This window comes from Lutra lutra, chromosome 18 (genome assembly GCF_902655055.1).
Source record: "Lutra lutra chromosome 18, mLutLut1.2, whole genome shotgun sequence".
Classification (NCBI taxonomy): Eukaryota; Metazoa; Chordata; class Mammalia; order Carnivora; family Mustelidae; genus Lutra; species Lutra lutra.
Window position 1 is genome coordinate 1,520,051 of NC_062295.1, and position 18,653 is coordinate 1,538,703.

Consider the following 18,653-nt stretch of genomic DNA (forward strand, 5'->3'; position numbering starts at 1 on the left):
CCACAGGGACCAGGAAAACAGGCGTTTCCCCAAAGCACCCCTGCTCTTGGAGTGAAAGGGGCTCACAGGTGCTGCCCAGAATGGCACCCCTCTTTCCAGGCTCCCCTCCCATATCCGGGCCTGCCCTGCAGCCAGTCTTAGAAGCCTAGGAAGGAAGCAAGCAGACCTTCCAGCCCTGGGGACAGGGACCCCTCACAGGAGGACAGGAGTGAGCAGCTGATTGCAGCTGGGTTCCCGCATCCTCCAGGGGAGGGAGGAAGCCAGGCCCCTGCGATGACGGGCTTGCAGCTGACGAGCACTCCAGCAATGCGGGTATAAGGATAAGGAAGAGGGCAGGGCACGCCACTGGCACTTCCTGGGTCCCCTCTCCTCAGCCGGAATGAAGATTCATCACAGGGACGTGCTGCTGGGCCTGCAGGGAGGGCAGACCCCGGGCCGGAAGCTCCCCAGCCCAGCCGGCATGGAGGCTGCTCAGGCTGGGCTCGGCTCGGGGTGCCCAGTGCCCACATGCAGAAGTTACAGGGTAAAGAACTCTGTACTCACCCCACACCAGACACACCTGCCTGTCCTGGCGGGCCCCCAGCCTCTACCCACCATGGCCCAAGGGCCTGGGGCCGGTGAGGACCCCCAGCCCCACCTCCCCATCCCAATGTGGCTGGCTTAGGAGGAGTGCAGGAGTCCCGGGCCTTTCTCCTCCACGGAGCAGAGCGGGACGAAGGTAACTGAATCAGCATTTCTCGCCCCATCTGGAACATTCCAACATGGAAAACCCACTGAGCATCTGGGGAAACATTTTAGGGACTTTAATTAAAGGCCGATGACTCTCCCACAGAGACCCACCCCCACACGCAGCCGGGAGGACCCACCACATCTGCCCTCAGTGTGTTCCGAGCCCCAGCCGGGCACCTGGCTCTGGGCGTTGGCGGTCGGGCACGTTTCCACGGGGAGGGGGAAGACCAGAACGAGCCAGGCCACCCTCTGTCTTCCCTGTTCCCAGTCTGCCTTCTGGGCACTGAAGCCAGACAAATGAGTGAGTCCCATAGTTCTGCTTCCGAGAAGCTTCAGGAAGGGGAAAGTGGGTCACGTCAGGGAGCTCGGGAAAGGGACTCGAAGTGTGGGGAGGAAACGAGCCCAGGAGGAGAGCACAGTTGCCCCTTTTCGAAGGCTGGCGCCCTGTCTGTCTGTGCCTTCTGTGCGGAAAGGCATTCCAGCCGCAGGGAACAGCGTGGGCCAAGGGGACCCGGGCCTTGGCAGGTGGAAGGAGCTGACAGGCAGAAGATGGGGACGAGAGGAGCATGCAGGCTGGGGGGCAGGGGCAGGCCTCCGGGAGCCCGCAAGGCTGCGGTCAGGCATCTGGTTTTCATTCTGAAGGCCATGGGGGTGGGGGGAGAAGACTGGAGTGTTTTAAAATAATGGGATCTGGTTTACTCTGAGGACACCCCCTAAGTGCACGGCACTCAGCTGCCGTGCAAGCTAAGAAGCCCGTCGTAGGAGAACAAAAGAGGCGTCCTGGAGCCGCCCTGGCATGAGCTGGTAGACGTCTGACAAGGGTGTGTCTGGGAAGAAGGGGAGACAGGCATGGACCAGGCTGGGAGCTAGGCTCCTGACTCCCCTCCTGCCCGTGCAGGCCGGGGCAGGCTACCACGTGGTCACTAAGTGGGGCCACAGCCCTGGGGATGGGGCTGGAGCCACCAAGCCCAGTGCTTGCCCCCAGTAGGGATTCCTTCCTCCGCATGGTCACAGCAACTTTGGCCAGTGCCCCCCACGCACCCACATCAGAGGTCAGAGCTGGGGAGGAGGGCACAGGAACATCACGTCCACATCTGCCCACTACATTTCCAGCAAGGTCTCCCGGGAGCAGCTCCCAGTGCTGCCCCTGGCCTGACCCTGGTGGTGGAGCCTAGAGACAGTGCTAGGCCCTCAGGACAGTCCAGACAGGAGTGTCTTCTGGGCCCAGAACCAGCAGAAACAAGGGCAGGGCTCCAGGCTGCAGAGGGCAGAGGCCCCATCTCCCTCCCCACGTCCTGTTGCTCCTTCTTCTCAGCTGACCCCAGCCCCCGGTTCGCAGTAAGCCAGAAAGAGGGGCTCCTGCATCCCTGGAAATCCTCCCTCATTTCGACTCTGGGGCCCAGGACACACAGCTCCTGCGAGTAGCCAGGGGATGGACAGGCCACATCAGGACCAAGGATTTGATATGGACCCCTGGCCCGGGGTGCAGAGGAGGCAGCCTGGTCCCAAAACCTGGCCATGTCAGGTTTGGGCCTAAGCGTCCCTGGAGGCCATCGTCGGGGCAGTCTGTGAACACCTGGCAGGCAGCACTGTGGCTGGGGCCTTCGATCTCCATGGGGCAGGGGCGGCTAGGGCACCGGAGAGCACCGCCCAGCCCAGTGGGGCCTAACTCAGGAGCTGAGCACGCACCTGGGCCCATCCCCCAGGGGAGAGAGCCTGTCACACACAGAACCAGGGCATCCAGGGCCTGAGGGCGGGGGTGGGGGGTAGGGTGGGGTGGGGTGGGGTGAGGTGGGAGGGTGGGACCCATTAAATGGTCACTTCCTGTAGAGCTCTGGGTCTGGAGGGTGGTAAGAGCCACGTAGTTGTGGCCTGCTGTGGGCGTGGCCTGTTGTGGGCGGTACCAGACTGTCCCCACCGCTTGGACGCTGTTAGAACCACCCCCCCACTGCCCATTACACTCACTCTTGGGCAACTTCGCCAGATTTCCAGGAGGCAGCGTGGAATGGGCACTAAGATGTGCAATCAGCTGAGGTCACAGGGGTAGTCATTGGAGAGATCCAACATTAATCCTGCCCCAGGCCTCAAGTGGGCCACCTCGGGCCTCTGTGTCCTCATCCGGAACATGGGGACAACCTAGCTCAGCATCCCAGGGCTGACCAGAGAGCCCGAGGGCCGCCCCCAGAACCATAGGTCTAAGCTGTGTGTAGCTGGGCAGGCCCTAAATCTCTCTGAGCCCCAGGGCCTCATCTGTTACATGTGGCCAAGCTCACTGCACACCCCAAGTCATGTGTGAGACCTGCGTTTGGGACCATGCCTGGCACGGGAACACTGCCCTGCATGGAGAGCTGGTGTGATGACCACTTTCCTGTACAGGGCCCCCTCCAACCCCCACCTTGCAGCCTTCAAGGCTTGTGTGGAAGAACACAGATCCAAACTGTATTTCCTAAATAGTTTTCTCTACCCATCATCTGAACACGGGTTCTTGAGTGTCCCCCGGCAGGACACGGGCTGGCCTGTCCTGCTCAGTCCCAGCCAAAGTCCTGGCCAGTCATCTGGTAGAACTTGCGGTTGAAGGGCCGGTAGAAGTCCCGCAGCCGCTGGACCACCGCCGACGGCACCCGGGGGTGGGGCCGGCCCTTGGATTTGCCCAGGCAGCGCGGGCGGCCGCTCCCCTGCGCCTTCTTGAGGCAGGGGAAGCCCTTGGTGGCGTTGAAGTAAAAGTGCTTGTCCGTGACCACCCGTCTGAGGCCCAGGAAGTCCTGCACCCGGCCTAGCTCTCCGGCCGGGTCGCTGACCAGGCGCTCGCCGCTGACGAACAGGAAGCGGGACAGTGGGAAGAAACGCAGCCAGTTGTCCAGGTGCTGCGCGTACAGGCCGATGCGTACGGCACTCCAGGCCGTGTCCACCGGGCCCAGGCCGTGGCGGAAGGCCAGGGCCCGGAAGCTGGGCAGGCCCGGGGTCTTGGAGAGCGTCTGGGCATAGTCAGAGATGGCCCGAGTCACGGGGTTCCGCACCACCACGATCAGCTTCGTGTCCGGAGACATGCCATGGATGCGGCCGGGAGCCTCCCGCGTCACGAAGTAGCTGGGGGTTTTCTCCATGGTGATCTGCCCCTCCAGGGTGCGCGGCATCAGGCTCCTGGGCAACAGGGGTGAGGAGAAGTAGGTGAGAGCGAGTGCTGGCCCCCAGGAGACCCAGGACAAACCTCCCCTTCCTCCACAGACATCCCAAACCTCCAAGGCGGGCAAGCCTTCCCCAGCAAACCCACCCATCCTAGGTACTTGGGTGGGAAGCCTGGGATATAGGCCATGGGGACACCCAGCCCGAGCATAGGCTCCCCTGTACTCGGGCTGGGTGTCCCCCGCACAGCCCTGGGTGACTCTCTCTCCTCCTCAGCCCTGCTGGTTGCTAGCTGGCTCGGTCCCACACCTCTGCTGGGACCCTCCCCAAGCTGGACTGCACCCACACCCAACACTGCTGGGTTTCCCGCGAGGCCTGCGGCCTGACCCTGTGCCCCACATAGCCCCACCTGCCTTGCCTACTGACAAGTGTCCCCAACAGAGGGCAGCGCCCCCCACCCCGGCACAGCCTCTCTGGCCTCTGATTACAGCCCTGCTAATTCTCACTGACCTGGACCGGATCAGAATGGATCAGAACGGGTCAGAATGGAGCCATCACACACTGGAGAACAGTGAGCGTGGTGTCCTGAGGACCCATCCCAAGTCCCCAGCTGCCTGGACCTCCCAGACCTGGCTTACACCCCAGAGGGCAAGGCTACAGCATTTCTGGTCCGGGGAGGGGAGCACCGACCCCATCCCAAGGTTCTGGGGGAGGTGATTGGTGACAGCCCACTGACCACCCCAAACCTGGGGCAGTCCATTCCGAAGGCTGGGCAGGCAGCGGGGCTGGGTGGGGGGGATGGTAAGCAGGTGCACTGAGAAGTGTCCTGAGGCCACACCTGCAAACCAGGTAGTACAGGGTGAGGCAGGGCCGGGTGTGGCCTGGCCAGCTGGGCAAACAACCCTGAGGGAGGGCCGGGAACTAGGTCAACAGAGGCAGAGGCTGTTGAGACCTGTGCTAGGGAGGGGAGGTCTCTGTGGGCTGGCCCCGCCTCCTATCCTCTGAGGGAGCTGCCTCTACCCGGCCCACAGCCCACAGGATGGGCCCCAGCCAGGGAGCTGACCCACAGGGTGGAGTTCAGGTTTCTGTCCAGCCTAGGGAACCCCTCTGCAGACGCAAGACCCTGGAAGGCTGAGCCTGAGTCTCCTCCCTCTGCTCAGACCCCCAAGAAAACTCAGGTCAGGTGGATGCCCAGATGCACAGACCCACGAGTTAGGGTGCTTAGCTTGGATGGTGCTGGTGGTGGGACGGGAATGTGTACGTGGGAGTCCAGGCCCTGCCACTGGCTCCCTGACACCCTGCAGTGGCTCTGGGGGGTCAAGGTAGGCTGCACGGTCTGCTAGCTATGGGAGCTCCCCCGACCCAAAACTAGGCTCCAGGCAGAGCGGATCTACAGAAGCGATGGGGACAGCTCTGCTTTCCCCGTCTTCATGAACGACTGAGCTGGGACTCCCTCTATGCCACTCACTGCCCCATCTGATAGGCAGGCACACAGAGGCTCACGGAGGAAGCTGGAAGGAGAGGGCAGACACGAGCCTACAACCCTGGGCTGCAGACGCTGCCCCTCGGTCCGCTCGGATTCTGTTCCCAGAGCCCCTGCACCTCTCAGCCTGCCTCCCACCACTGGGAGTCCAGTTGGGAGTAGTCCCCAGTCCTCCCCCTCCAAAAGGCGAAGTTCAGGGAGAGCTTGGCTGGTGACAACACCAAGGGCTGAAACCCAGGGCTTCCACAAGAGGGAAGGGAGGTCTCCCCACACTGAACCTCACTGCTGAGACCCACAAAGACACAGTGAGCCAGGCCACATCGGAAGTCACCGTCCCTGGGGTGCCGGGTGGTCCATTCAGTTCAGTGACCCACTCTTGGTTTCGGCTCAAGTCTTGACCTTGGGATCATGAGATTGAGCCCCGTGCTGGGCTCTGTGCTCAGCAGGGACTCTCCCTCCCTCTGCTTCTGCCCCTGCCACAGCCCAGATAAATAAATCTTTTAAAAAGAAGAAGAGGAAGAAGAAGAAGCCTGGCTTCATTGCCTGCCTCAGGGACGACAAAGGCCTTGTTGCTCAAGGGACACCCCGTCCACCTTCGACACACTCTTCCCATCCCTTCTATCCCCCAGGCACCAAGTGACCTCAGGGGTGCACCCTCTTTTCCTTCGCAGACTGGGCACTTCGGCTTCTGAATATCCCCCTCCCCTTCACTCCTGCCTGGGGGGGAGGGGGGCTACAAGGAAGACATCACCACCCACCACGGCCTCTCTCCGAGGAAGTCAGAGGAGCAAACTGGTGGATGTGCCTCGGCTCCCACCGAGGGGAGGAGCGGGGATGATGTTCCCGGCCTGCTCCCACCACACACCAGCTTTGAGCTCTGAGATCTTTGGGTTCAACGACTCTCCGCAGGCCTGGTCCGGGGAATGGGGTAGGGTGGGGTGGGGATTTGGGGGAGATGAGAGAGAATAGGGAGGAAAAGAGGGAACGAGACACTGACCCCCCCCACGGCAAACATGTGACAAGCTGCTGTATGGACACCCCCCCCCACCCCGCCCCAAGTTCATCTGGTCTACATTTTCTTGCGGCTTCAGTCCAGCCCTGGGCGACTCTCTCCTCCTCAGCCCTGCTGGCTGCTCGCTAGCTCCGTCCTACACCTCTGCTGGGCCCCATCCAGCCTGGCCTGGGACCCAGCAGAAACCAGTCCTGGCTTCTGTGTTGAACTCTGTGGTGCTGGGGGAGTGGGGACCTCAAGTCCCCAGTCCCATGAGCCTCTCTCCAGGTGAGCAGGGGGAGGTAAGTCCCACAGAAGCCCAGATCCCTCCCCCCACAGATTTAGACCCCGAATTCAGTGCTCCTGCATTATCTGCTTGGGCGCCCCGGAGCCAAGTTTCCCCCACCTGCCTCCCTCCACGGCGGGCACTGGCCGCTCCTCCTCTACTCCCTGCCCCAACTCTCCAACCAGAACAGGGCTCTGCACTCTCCGGAGGTCCAACCCAGGGTCCTGAGAGCGGACAACACTGCCAGACCATGGCCAGGGCGGGGCAACCTCTTTGCTTTAGGGGACACTGAGGCAGGGGTAGGCATTTTCGGAGGCTCACTGCACACTCACAGCTGGTGGAAAGGACAGACAGGTCCAGAGGCACGCGGCAGCCAGGAGCACAGCAAGTGCACCTCCACATGTCAGTACACACACACACCAGAAGCTCAGTGAGCCTGGCTCCCGCTGGCTCTGCTTTGGCAGGTGAAGCGGGGGTACTCGCCAGCCCTGGGAGACAGCTCTGGACTAATGGAGGCCCCTGGGACCTGAGCCTCTGCACTCTGCATCCACCCCTCCCCCCAGAGGAGGTGGCTCAGAAAAAGAGAAAGGAGAAAGGCTCTTCTCTACAAGAGTTAGACATGCTCCTGGAACCCCCCCCCCCCCATCTCGGGCCCTCCAGGATCTGAAGAGCCCCTACCCAGAGCTGAAAATCAGGACCCCCTGCCTCTCAAGTGCCTCACCCTCCCCAGCACCGGAGCCTGTACCCAGAGCGGGCCAGACAGGGCCCGCGGACCCCAGGCTCTCTGAGAAGCCTCTGTGATGAACCTGCAGCAGACCCTCATTAGCCCAGCTCAGCACCCAACTGCAGCTCCTGTAGTCAACGCTCATGGGGGCCAGGGTGGGCTCTGAAGTTCACTCTAGGTGACAGAGTGTCCTCTGCCCCTTTGCTCCTCCTCTTCTTCTTTCCCTCCTTCCTCCTCTTCCTCTCCCCCTGCACAGCAGCCAGGGAATTGGGGAGGCTTTTGAATGCGGCCGCACTATCAGAGTGGGGTGGCTGTCTCTCCCTGAGCATCGAGGATGCTGGGATCAGCCAGCTAGATCCAAGGACGGACTCGATTCCCCATTACCACCTGACTTTCCTAGGACCCCAAACAGCAGCAACCCTTCAGAGCTCAGGACCCAGGATCCCTGCTCGCACTGAGGCCCCCTGCAAACCCATGAGTGATTCTAAGGCAAAAGGCAAAGATAACAAGTAGGAGTGTCCCAGGACTGGCTGGGGGGTGGGTTGGGTAGGGGGAGAATCTGGGAAGAGGCCACTGGTGTACTAGGGAGTCAAGAATCTGGATCCTGCCACCCCTCACTCCCCGTTAATTCACCAGGTGACCTTGGCTGTGTCCTCTCTGCCCCATAGCTCGGTGAGGATGAGGCGAGAGCTACGGGGAATGGGGTGACTCATTCTCCATCTGGAAGCCCTCATTTCCCCGCAGGAAGGGACGGGGCACCATGGCCGGCTTGTGCACAGTTGAAGGAGAGAGAGGGCAGGGCCTCACCCTGCTTCAGCTGGGATTGGGTGCTCCCCCACTTTTGCTAAGGTACCCCAAGACCATCCAGACAGCAGCAGGGCAACTACAGAGCCCTTGACATGAGGCTGGGGCCCCATTCCCTCCTCTTCCCCCTTTCTAAAGAAAACCCAGAATTTATCCAGACCCCCAGAACCACCGAGAAGTCCTCTTTCCAAAACCGAGGCTCTGGGGGAGAGGGCAGACATTTTCTAGGAGGCTACAGGAAAAAGTCTTGGGGTACCAGGCCAGAAGTCAGACATGCTTTCCCAGAGCAATCCTGCGGGGAAGGGCAGATGAGCACGAAGCATTCCCAACCCTGCTGAAGCCCCGCTAGCTTCAAACTGCTCCTCCGGGATTGAAACTCCCCCTCCAGTTTTGCTGAGAACCCTCATTAACCCTGAACCACGGTTTTCCCTGGACTTTTCAAAGTTTCTGGGAAACCCCGGCCAGTGACCGCTCCTCCTTTCTGTGGAACCCAATGCAGGGGGACCGCGTCCCCCAGGTCAAGCCTCGGCTCCCCACCAGGCTGGTCTCAGCCCGGATCCCTGGATACCTCACCCCACCGTGTCTCCAGTGAGACCCCAGGGGGCCATGGTGCTGTCGTTCCACGGCACTCGCCAGGGCGCGCACCGAAGCCGACGGGGGCGCACAGGCGGGCGCTCACCGGTACCAGGCGAGGCCGCGCTCGTAGCACCTGTCGAAGAAGTGGGGCTCAGAGCCGAGCGCGCGGACGTCGGGGTGCAGCCGCAGGAACTCCAGCAGGGCGCGCGTGCCGCCCTTCTTCACGCCCACGATGAGCGCCTGCGGGAAGCGCCGGCGTCCGAGGCCGCTGGCCACCGACAGGCCTGGCGCCCCGGGGCTGCCGACGGCGCGGAGCTGCTCAGCGCGCGCGGGGGCCGGCACGGAGGCGCGGGTGGCCGGCGGGCCGCGGCCCGGGAGGCTGCAGAGGCAGTAGGCGCCGAGCACCAGCGCGGCGAGCAGCGGCGGCGCACGCGGCACCCGCGGAGCGGCCCCCTGCCCGGCCCCCGCGCCCTGGCCGCCTCCGACCCCGCCGCCCACGCCGCCGCTACCTGCCATGGGGTTGTGCCACGCTCAGGCCCTGGAACGGGGAGTGCAGGAGGAAGCGCATCCCGGCCGGTGCTGCGCTCAGCCACCCCGCGCCCGGCTTCTGCTTTGCCCGGCGACACCGGGCCAGCAGGGAGAGGACGGGGGCGGGGCCTAGAGGCCCCGCCCAGCTCCGTGGCCCCGCCCCCTGGACCACCGCTCTGCCTGGGACTCGCCGGCGCCGGTGGAGGCCCAGGCGCAATTTGGAGCCTCGGAGGCTACGCAGTCGCGCCCTCCCCGAGACCCTGGGCTCCCGCCCGCTCGGCTCCAGGGTCATCACCGTTAAGCGCCTGGATGCTGCGGCGACGGGTCGGGTCTCAGGGCCGTGACAGGACTGAAGTGCCTTAGAAGACGGATCCCGGCCCCTCCCGGACCAGGGGGGGATCAGCAGGTGCGCGGGCGGAGCCAGTGGATCACGGAGGCTCGTGGACCTGGGCCCTACTGCGCAGAGGCGTTCCCGGGAGTCGAGGGAAGTCGGAGGGGAGAAGAGGGAGCGCTTTGCTGACAGTCGGCTTGCTATTCGTCAGGGTCACAGCCCTGGCGGCTGGAGAGGGTCGCCAAGTAGGATTACCGTTTTAGAGTCCCAGAAACCTGGGGTACCTCCAAGGGGCAGGGGCCTCCCTGACCCACAGTCATTTCCGGGGCTCCCACCCAGAAGCAGCCCTGGACCAAGGGGGCTCTGCAGAACCAATGGGGTGAAGACCATTGATGAGGGCCCCAGCCCAGGACCCAGACACCAGGCGTGCACCTGCTTGTCAGGGCAAGACTCAGCCAGGATCCCTGTGGGCGGATTGCTGGCACAGCACTGTCTGGGGTGCAGGTTGATACACACAGGGTCACAGGAAGTTCTTCTTCTTGTCTAGCTTAGAAGGGGATTTGTTGGGATGCCTGGGTGGCTCAGTTGGTTAAGCAGCTGCCTTCTGCTCAGGGTCCTGGGATGGAGTCCCACATCGGGCTCCTTGCTCGGCAGGGAGCCTGCTTCTCCCTCTGCCTCTGCCTGACACTCTGTCTGCCTGTGCTCCCACGTGCTCTCTCTCTCTCTAACAAATAAATAAAATCTTTTTTTAAAAAAATTAAATAAATAAATAAATAAAAAGAAGGGGATTTGTTCCAAACAGCCAGGTTCTCCTTAGAGCTCTACTGGGTGAGGTCCCACTCCACCTGCAGCACCCACCGTCACAGCAGGCATCTCTCAGGGCTCTGAATCCAGCATTAAACGGTGGTGTCCTCTCTGCCTCCCTGCCCAGCACAGGCACAGTGGGTTTCCACCTCCCGGCCGTCACTCATGCTGATCCTTCTTCACTCATGCTGTTCCTCCCACGGAGAGTACCTTTTCCTCAGCACCCCCAGCCCTCCCGCCACCCAGACACCTGCTTCAGGACCTTCCAGAAGGAGTTTATCAAGGACAGCAGGACACTAATTTGCTGGGGGGAGGGGAATGAGGCCAAGGACAAGGACAGTTTACTAGCTGCTGCCCTCCCTCCAGACACCATCCAACTGTTGAGTGAAGGGTGGGTGCAGATCTGGGGACACTCAGGGTAGCAGCCTTGGGACATATGCTCACCAGTGTACCCCCACACCTAACAGAAACTAGTGCCCAGTGGGCACATGAAGAAAGCCAGCTGGTGGAAGGATGTGACTGGAGGGAGAGGTCAAGGAAGGCTTTCTGAAAGAGGTGGTGGTCAGGCAAGCAGCCTGAGGACAGCCGCAGCAGAGAGCATGGGGCAGGGGTGGAGGGCAGAGGGCCTGAGCCTCCTGTTCCTTCTCTGTAAGATGGAGACCTCCGACCTGACGCTGAGTAGCAGCTTCTCTGAGAGGTCACGTCCATACCATGCCACTGAGCCAGCTAGCTCGTGGGATTCAGTGGTTTCCAGTATATTCATAATGTGCCACCGTCACCTCAGTAGATTTTAGAACACACTCATCACCCCGAAAAGAAGTCCCAGCCGCGTTAGCCATTGCTGCCCATTCTCCCCTCCCCAAGCCTCCCGCAACCGCTCACCTGCTCTCTGTCCCTACAGATTGGCCTGTCCTGGACGTTCCTGGAAGTGGAGTCATACAACACGTGGTCTTTTGCAACTGGCTCCTTTCTGTCGGCATCATGTCTTCAAGGATCATGTGTGTTGTGGCAGGTGTCGGAGCCTTGCTCCTTCATATGGCTGAGGGACGTCCCGCTGCCCGGATGGACCACCTTCCGTGATCCAATCGTCTGTTGAGGGACACCGGTTTGTTCCCGGCTTTCGGTCACTGGGAATCACGCTGCTGGGAACGTTCACACACAAGTTTTCGTGCGAACACGTTTCCTTTCTCTCAGGCATGTATCTGGGAATTGTTGGGTCACACGGCAACTCTGTGTTTAGACTTTCAGGAAGAATCTTTTGGAAGGTTGAATTTGGGCATTTCGGAATCGGCCTCACGAACGTTTGTTGCATGACTAGTGGACTGGCTGTGTGTGTGTGTGTGCGTGTGCGCGTGTGCAGACGGCTGAAAAACCTATGTGTGCACTCCTCCCACGCTCCTCTCCACCCCTGTTGCAGCCAGTCCCCTCCCCAGGGTGGGCACCCCCAGCGGGAGTCCCACGGGCAGCAGGGTGGGGCGTGTAAGCCCCTGCCGCACTCCGGAATGTGATTACTAACCCTGCGCCGTCCTCCCTCCTCTGGGCACAGCTGCAGGAGATTTCACACATGCGGGGCTTCTGGGACTCCCTTCCCGGCAACCACACCCCTACCCCCTAGACCCACTCCCGCAGCCCACTGGGCTTCTGGAGCCTGCAAGGAGGGGGGCAGGAGGAGGGGGCTGCGGCCAAGGGCAGGCCCAGCTGTCCTTGATTTGTGTGGGGTGTTTCCACTTCAGATGCCGGATTTGCCTGAGCACAGAGGATGCGGTTTCTTCCTGGAGGGGGACCCCTAAGCGATATCTACCCACTTCCCACCCCCGGCCCCGGAGCCCACTGCTCCCACCTCACTCTGGTAGGGAGCGGTGGGTGGGGGGTGGGGTGGGGAGGGCAGCACAGGGCAGGGTGACAGCAAGGACATCTCTGTGCTGGCGACTGAGTCAAGCCCAGCTCTGCACCCCCCCCCCCCCCCCGCAGAAGGGGAACTTGCAGGCATCAAGTATCTCTCAACCTCACTTTCCTACCTTAGAAAGCAAAGACGACACTGCCCCCCCCATCTCTCTGGGTGCCTAGCTCCCAAGCTCTTTATGATAAGGAGGCAGTGGACGTGTGACAGGGACCCCAGCACAAGAAGGGGTGCCCTGAAGCTGCTCTCGCCCTGGCAGACCTCACTACTCATAATTCATCTTCCTGGGAGACAAGACTGAGGAGGAAAGACTTTCCTGGGACCTGGCTTCCTGGTGACCAGCTCCCCCTGGGGACAGTGGGGCACAGAAGGCTTTACCAAGGTAGACAAGATTCCCAGTGTCAGGAGGGACCGAGGAAGAAGTTCCCTTGGCCAGGAATGGGGAGGAAGGAGGCCCTCTGAGATAAGTAGCCACACGGAGGCATCACACCCACAGGGAGCCTGCCCAAGGCCATGGGGTTTGCTGAAAGGGGCCAGAACCTTCTCCTGCACAGGGGGAGCCCCCAGCTGGCTTCTCCAGCCACCCTCACTGCTTTCCCTTAGGTCTTCCTGGAGCCATCAGCACAGACAGAGGGTTGTTTGCCACTGTCCCCTGTTTCTCCGGGAGTGGGCGGGGATGCAGGTCCCTGGGACCCACCATGGGGCCCTGCAAATTGCTTATCCCTGCTCCCTTTATAACAATGTAACAATCCTTCCAGGACGCAGTCCCTATTCTGCAAGAGGCGAGCACTGGCAACAGCCTTTATGCTCAAAATCGATCTAAAGGGTCTCATAGAAACAGGACTCTCTTTGCCCCCACCCCACCCCACCCCACCTCCTCCAGCATCACAGCCCCAAGCCAGGCTTCGGGACACAGAAGCTGCTCAGCATCATGGGGAAGGCTGGGTATCATCTAAGTGGCCCCATCAGGGCACTGGGGCTCTGGTCTGCCCTGGTGAGAGTCCCCATGGATGACACAGTGACTGTGGGCACGTTCCATTGGGAGCAAGGAAGCTGATGCAGGCTCAGGAACTCCGCTCTCTGCCGAGGCCACAGGAGCACGTGTGCATGTGGGGTGTATGTGTGCACAGCTGTGCACGGTGGGGGGTGTCCACAGGCTTCCCAGCCCCCATCCCCAATGTGGGAAGCCCCAAGTGTGCAGGTCTCCACCCACCAGTGACCTAGTCCCTGAAGCAACTCCTGCCTGGGCAGTGGACAGGACACCAGAGAAGGCCACACTCCATCCGCCCCTCATTTCCAGGGGAAGCACTCCACCACCACAGCTGGCCAGACACACAGACAGGCATGCAGCCAGTCTTATTGGGCTTGGCCCTCAAGGGAGACCCAGAACCCAGATGCCAGGGCAGAGCATCCTGGGGCAGAAGCCTCAAACTCCCCCATTCCCCAGCAGCCCCCACTGCCCTAAGCTTCAGGCTTCCCGGTCTGGCTAGAGGACCGTGAAATTTGACACCCCCCTCAGAGAACAGTGACTCTGCCCACTCTCCCAGCCCTTGCTCTCCTCCCTCTGACTCCAGCTTCCCTGCCCTCCCCACACCTCCAGACACACACCAGGGGTTCTGGCTCTGAGATGGGGGACCCAGCAAAACTCCACAGTGTGGAGACTAAGGAAGCAAAAAGCCACTGGAGTCCGAGGCAAAGGGGGCAGCCCAGGGTAGCAGGCAGCCTGCCATGGGGGTACAGAGCCCATAGGGCCGTACTTCCTGCCTAGTCCTGCTCCCGAGACGCAGCTGCCAAGCCCTTTGAAGCCAAGAGCAGCTTGTAAACGTCCTCACTGGAGATGAAACATGATAAGACATGAAGACAGGGGCTGACGCATGGGTAATCTCTGTGGTTTTACAAGGAACAAATCATGCCTGGAGACAGACCTTGTGGGGCGGTGAGGGCTTGGAGGGGAGGGAGCCCGTCTACAGGTAACCCTCGGCCCCTCCCCTCCTGTCAGCCACAGGAGGCCCACCAACAGTCTTGTCTGTGCTTCTGGCCCCTAAACTCTGGTAAGCTGAACCCTAGGGCCAGGGTAGGGTGGTTAGTGGTCCCGAGATCCCTGTACCCCCAGACCACGGACACACTCACGCAGATGTGTGGCCTGACTCACTGGTCCCTACAGAGGGAGTGGGCAGAAGGCAGTGCCTTCTGATATGTTCCTCGGTTGCTACTAGGTGCAGCCTCCCACGGGGCTCAGCCTTTGGGAAGGAATGAGGTCAGCGTGCAGTGGTCTCTGACCTGTGGAGGGGTGAGACCTGCAAGGGGACAGCAGAGACCCAGTCTGTGCACACGTATAGGAGACCCGCCCAGGACCCCTGTGGTGTAGGGGAAGGAGAGAGCCACCAGGAGAAACTTCTAGAAGGATTCTAGCACACAGGGAGGAAATGAGGAAGAATGAACAGCAAACTGGAGAGGGCCGGAGCAGGGAGCATGTTTTAGAATAGAGCCTGGCTGGCCCCGAGGCCCAGGTGAAGAGTCCGCGTGCAGGGGTGTAGATAGCGGAAACGACACGGTTACACTGCGTGAAACCACTTTCATGCATGGAGTGGAAATCTAGCTGGAGAAGTGGGGTCTGTGGGACCAGAGCCAGCAGAGCCGCGGGAAGCATCCCGGGAAGTTTCTGGTCTCACTGCTATTTTGCAAAGATCACACTGGTCGGGGGAGGCCAGCTCGGGCTCTCACTGCTATGGGGACAGACGTGGCCAAAGATGCGCGGGAGGAGGAAGCTGGAACCTGGGGCCCCAGGAGGGCCAGGAGGTGGCAGGGCCGCGGGGAGAGGAGGCAGGAGGCGTCGGTGCCGGTGGGTCCCGCCGGGCTGTCCTGGAGGAGGGGCTGGAGCGTCTGGGCAGCAGCCGTCCCACCCCCCACCTCCTTCCCGCACTCCGGCCTCGATGGCTCGCCCTGCGCCCGTCACTTTCGTGAAGCCTCCAAATGGGGTCCCTGCGCCCTCGGACGCCAGGAGCCACCAGCCTGTGTGCCGGGTACCGGCAGGTTGGGCCGGCGTGGCCGAGGGGCCGGGCGACGCAGGCACTGACCACCGAGCGCCTCGGGGTCGCTGGGCCCCGGGCTGGGCGCTGGCGCTGCCCGGGCCCTGTTGTCGGAAATGACGCCGCTCGCCCCCTGGCGGCGCCTCGGCGGAACTGCAGGGCCTCGCGGACCGGGCCGGCGCACGCGCAGCGCGGAGCGAGCGCGCCCCCTGCCAGCAGGTGTGCACACGGTCGCTGCGTCCCTGCCTGGGGAGGGATCCTCGAGCACGGGTGGACTCAGAGAGGGTCATCGCTCTGGGTCCCCTACCAGGACCTCGTATGAGGGTGGGGGCACGGTGGCTGGCTTGGCGGTGACCTTCGCCGACCTCTCTGGGCGAAGGTCCCCTTGCCGGCCTTGCGGGCCCGGCCCAAAGACAGACATGGCTGGAGTCAGGGGGCTGCTGGGACCTGGGCATCGGCAGCACCCCCACCCGAGACACGGCTTTCCCTGGTCTTTGTCACTCAGAAAAAAGAAAGCCGTGAGTGAGCGCAAGCACCACACACGGTCAGTTCCCTCATGCCCTCTGCCGTGGGATCCCAGACAGGTGACTTCTCTCTCCCACCAGGCCCTTGCCCTGGGTGCCTCTGCGTGCACGGGCCTGCGGGCTGCTGATGACTGGTGTTGGCAGAGCAGAGGAGCCTTCCACCGCAGAGCAGAACCCTTGGCTGCCAGGCTGTGCCCTGGAGGACCCACTTGGCACACGAGGGGGCACCGGTAGGGGGTGGCGGGAGCTGGGTTCTAAGAGTCTTTTGTTTCTCAAGGAGGAACTGGGGCTGCAGGCCAAAGGCGGTGGTGTAACCCAGCAGGAGGAAAAGGGTGGGGGGATTTATGAATCCACAGGAGACCTCTCGCTCCCGCCCGGCCCAGGCAGACAGACCCTGCTCGTAGCCATCCATATCCAGGCTCCCGAGGAAAAGGGACCTTGGGGCTTTGGGTCCACCCTTCTCCCGTCACCCCTCCAAGGACCCTGCTTCCAGCCCTCCCCACTGCCAGGGAACCTGGACGTTTGGATGTGTGCTTGGAGCCCCACTCTCACGACATCCCTCCCAGCCTCACCAGCCCCAGCACCAGCCCCAGACACCCGCGGGTCCTTCAGCCCACCCTGCTAGAGATCTGGCCCTGGAGAGCTGGCCCCAGGGCTATGTCCGGGACACATCGGCCCAGTTAGCAGGAGGCCAGCCTATTCTTGGATTGGGTTCACTCAGGGACGTGCTGTGCCAGCGAGCTAAGCCAGGATTGCTGGGAGACATAAGCAAAGTCCGTCCTAGCCCTGGGCCTGGAGATTGCTGCTAACCACTCAGCATGGAAGTGACTAAGCATTCAGTCTCTGCTCGCCTACAGTGGGCCTGCCCTTGGCCAAGGCTGGCTGCTAGACTCCTAGTGTGCAGATCACAGGCTGGGCTGGGCAAGGCCCCAGGGCTGATGATGATCCCGGGTGACTAGGGCAGCCCCAACTTGGGACACAGGAGGAGTGCAGGAGGAAGTCAGGCAGAGGCAGGAGCTGGAATCATGGGGCAGAGGGCACATTCCCTGCTGTCCCAGGCGGGGGTGGGGGGGATTTCTCACAGTTGCCATCAGGACTGGCCCCCAGCAGGGCAGCGAGGGAGGTGTTTTGTAGGGCGGGAGGCTGCCACGCTGGGGGGAGGGGCAAACAGCAAAAAGGGTGTTCTTTTGCGTGGTCCTCCTTGGTGCTTTCGGCCAGTGCTGACCCCTCCCAGCTGTTGCACAACTTCCTCTGCTGCGCAGGACCACTGAGCAACCCAGAGACTGGAGACCGGCAGAGCGACTGGGAATCTGCCATCACCACTGCCCCCCCCACCCCACCCCCACCCAGGGGACAGGCTGGGTTCCACAGAGGAAGGGGAAGTGCTCCACCCAAGGTCACACAGGGAGCCAAAGGCCCCTGCACAGGTTAGCGACCTCCTCCCCTCCCTGCCGCCACAGCAGGGACCCCTGGTCTGCGGCTGGGGATGGGGAAGGACAGAATCCTGTCACCAAGGAGTGTGACCAGCCCCCCTGCCCCTCCCTCCCGGGCCATTCCAACCTCATCCCTCCTCCACCACCCCTGTTCTCACACCGGCAGCCAGGCCCTGGTCCTCACGACATGGGGTGCTCCAGGCTGCTGAGTATGTCCACTCCCACGATGCCTTCAGAACTGGGGAACAACCATACGATGGGCCCACCGGGAGAAGGCCTGAGCCGAGGGTCTGCTGCCGCCCGCCTCTGTCAGCCCTCCTCAGACGCCGAGCGTGAGCGTCCCCTGGAACAGGAGTCAGTCCGGACCCCGGGTCGGGTAGTCACTGGAATGTCTGATTATTTCCTTTTCCCCAGTGCACAGCCACCCCAGTATAGGTCCTTTTGGGGAAGGCTGGGAGAAAGATTAACGTTATCCAATTTTGGGCAATGTACCAAGATCCTTCCTCGAGGGGACCTGCCTCCCTGGGTCTGTAAACTGGCTCAGGTCTGGGAGCTCCAGGAGCTGACGGAAGGGTCATGACCTTGTTCTTACGATTCCAGCCGGACTTCTGTTCCCCTGACCCGGAACGGCTGCTTGTTCAGACCAGGAAGAATCCAGAGACTTCCCATCTGTTTCACGTCCAGGAACACTGTGACCTGCTCGCCAATGGCCTCGCTCTGTGTGCGTCACACCGACCTGACTGGCGCGAGGTCTGTCTCAGTCACTGTACCCCCCCCTTGCCTTGGGTCCGTGACCCCTGCCCCGTGGGGACCCAGTGACCCCCATCACACTTTGTTTTCCCAACTCGCTGGCAGTCCTGTACGTAATTTCTGGCCTCGAGAAGATGCTGGGTCTTCTTCACAATCATGGTGAAAGGTGTGTACTCTGGACCCGGAGGTCAGGGAGCGGGTTTTCAATGGAAAGATCTGCTCTGATGCTCCCATCTCCCTAAGACTTTGGACCCTCCCTCCATCCAAGCAAGGCAGTGCTGGCACGTCCCCTCCCCTTTAGCACAGGCCGCATTCCGGGTCATGTCTCAGCCAACCGAGCGACCAAAGGCTCAAGCCCCCTCTCGTCCCCTGAGCAGCACCAGTAAACCTCCCACCTCTGCTTGGTGAGCTTCTACCAATAAATTCAGCCTGATCCAGCTTTATCTTCCTTTCACCATCATCCCACCCCTTAGTACCCATTCTTACACTTTCGGGGATTTGTCCACGGAATTCTGACCTCCCCACTGCAGGGGCACGCATCTGTCGCCCTCTCAGGGCGTCTCCCTTCTGGCTTCTCTCACCTGTCACTGCTGAGCTATGATCTGCCCCTCGGCGTCCTCCTCCCCATCCAGGGGGCC

At 61.8% G+C, this 18,653-nt stretch overlaps 2 protein-coding genes and 1 long non-coding RNA gene across 3 annotated transcripts; 1 reads left to right on the forward strand and 2 right to left on the reverse strand.

Annotated features, from left to right (window-relative positions):
- Positions 1-2,532: 2,532 nt before the first annotated feature.
- HS3ST6 (heparan sulfate-glucosamine 3-sulfotransferase 6) lies at positions 2,533-9,232 on the reverse strand. The gene is made up of 2 exons (XM_047713701.1): positions 8,820-9,232; positions 2,533-3,870 (listed from the first exon to the last, which is right to left on the reverse strand). Exons 1-2 carry the CDS (start codon positions 9,230-9,232, stop codon positions 3,255-3,257), a joined length of 1,029 nt encoding a protein of 342 aa, XP_047569657.1. The 3' UTR covers positions 2,533-3,254.
- Positions 9,233-14,953: 5,721 nt separating this feature from the next.
- LOC125091111 (transcription initiation factor TFIID subunit 4-like) lies at positions 14,954-15,729 on the reverse strand. Its single transcript, XM_047714552.1, has 2 exons — positions 15,616-15,729; positions 14,954-15,517 (listed from the first exon to the last, which is right to left on the reverse strand). The coding sequence occupies exons 1-2, from the start codon at positions 15,727-15,729 to the stop codon at positions 14,954-14,956; spliced, it is 678 nt and encodes a 225-aa protein (XP_047570508.1).
- Positions 15,730-16,947: 1,218 nt separating this feature from the next.
- On the forward strand, positions 16,948-18,438 carry LOC125090742 (uncharacterized). Its single transcript, XR_007124467.1, has 2 exons — positions 16,948-17,259; positions 17,866-18,438. It is a non-coding gene; the product is annotated as an uncharacterized LOC125090742 (long non-coding RNA).
- Positions 18,439-18,653: the final 215 nt, after the last annotated feature.

Coding starts and splice junctions, on each gene's coding strand:
- HS3ST6 (XM_047713701.1), bottom strand. CDS start 9,232: ATGGCAGGTAGCGGCGGCGTGGGCGGCGGGGTCGGAGGCGGCCAGGGC. Junction 3,871..8,819: donor CGCGGCCTCGCCTGGTACCG/GTGAGCGCCCGC, acceptor CCTGTTGCCCAG/GAGCCTGATGCCGCGCACCC.
- LOC125091111 (XM_047714552.1), bottom strand. CDS start 15,729: ATGTCTGTCTTTGGGCCGGGCCCGCAAGGCCGGCAAGGGGACCTTCGC. Junction 15,518..15,615: donor CACCCTCATACGAGGTCCTG/GTAGGGGACCCA, acceptor ACCTGCTGGCAG/GGGGCGCGCTCGCTCCGCGC.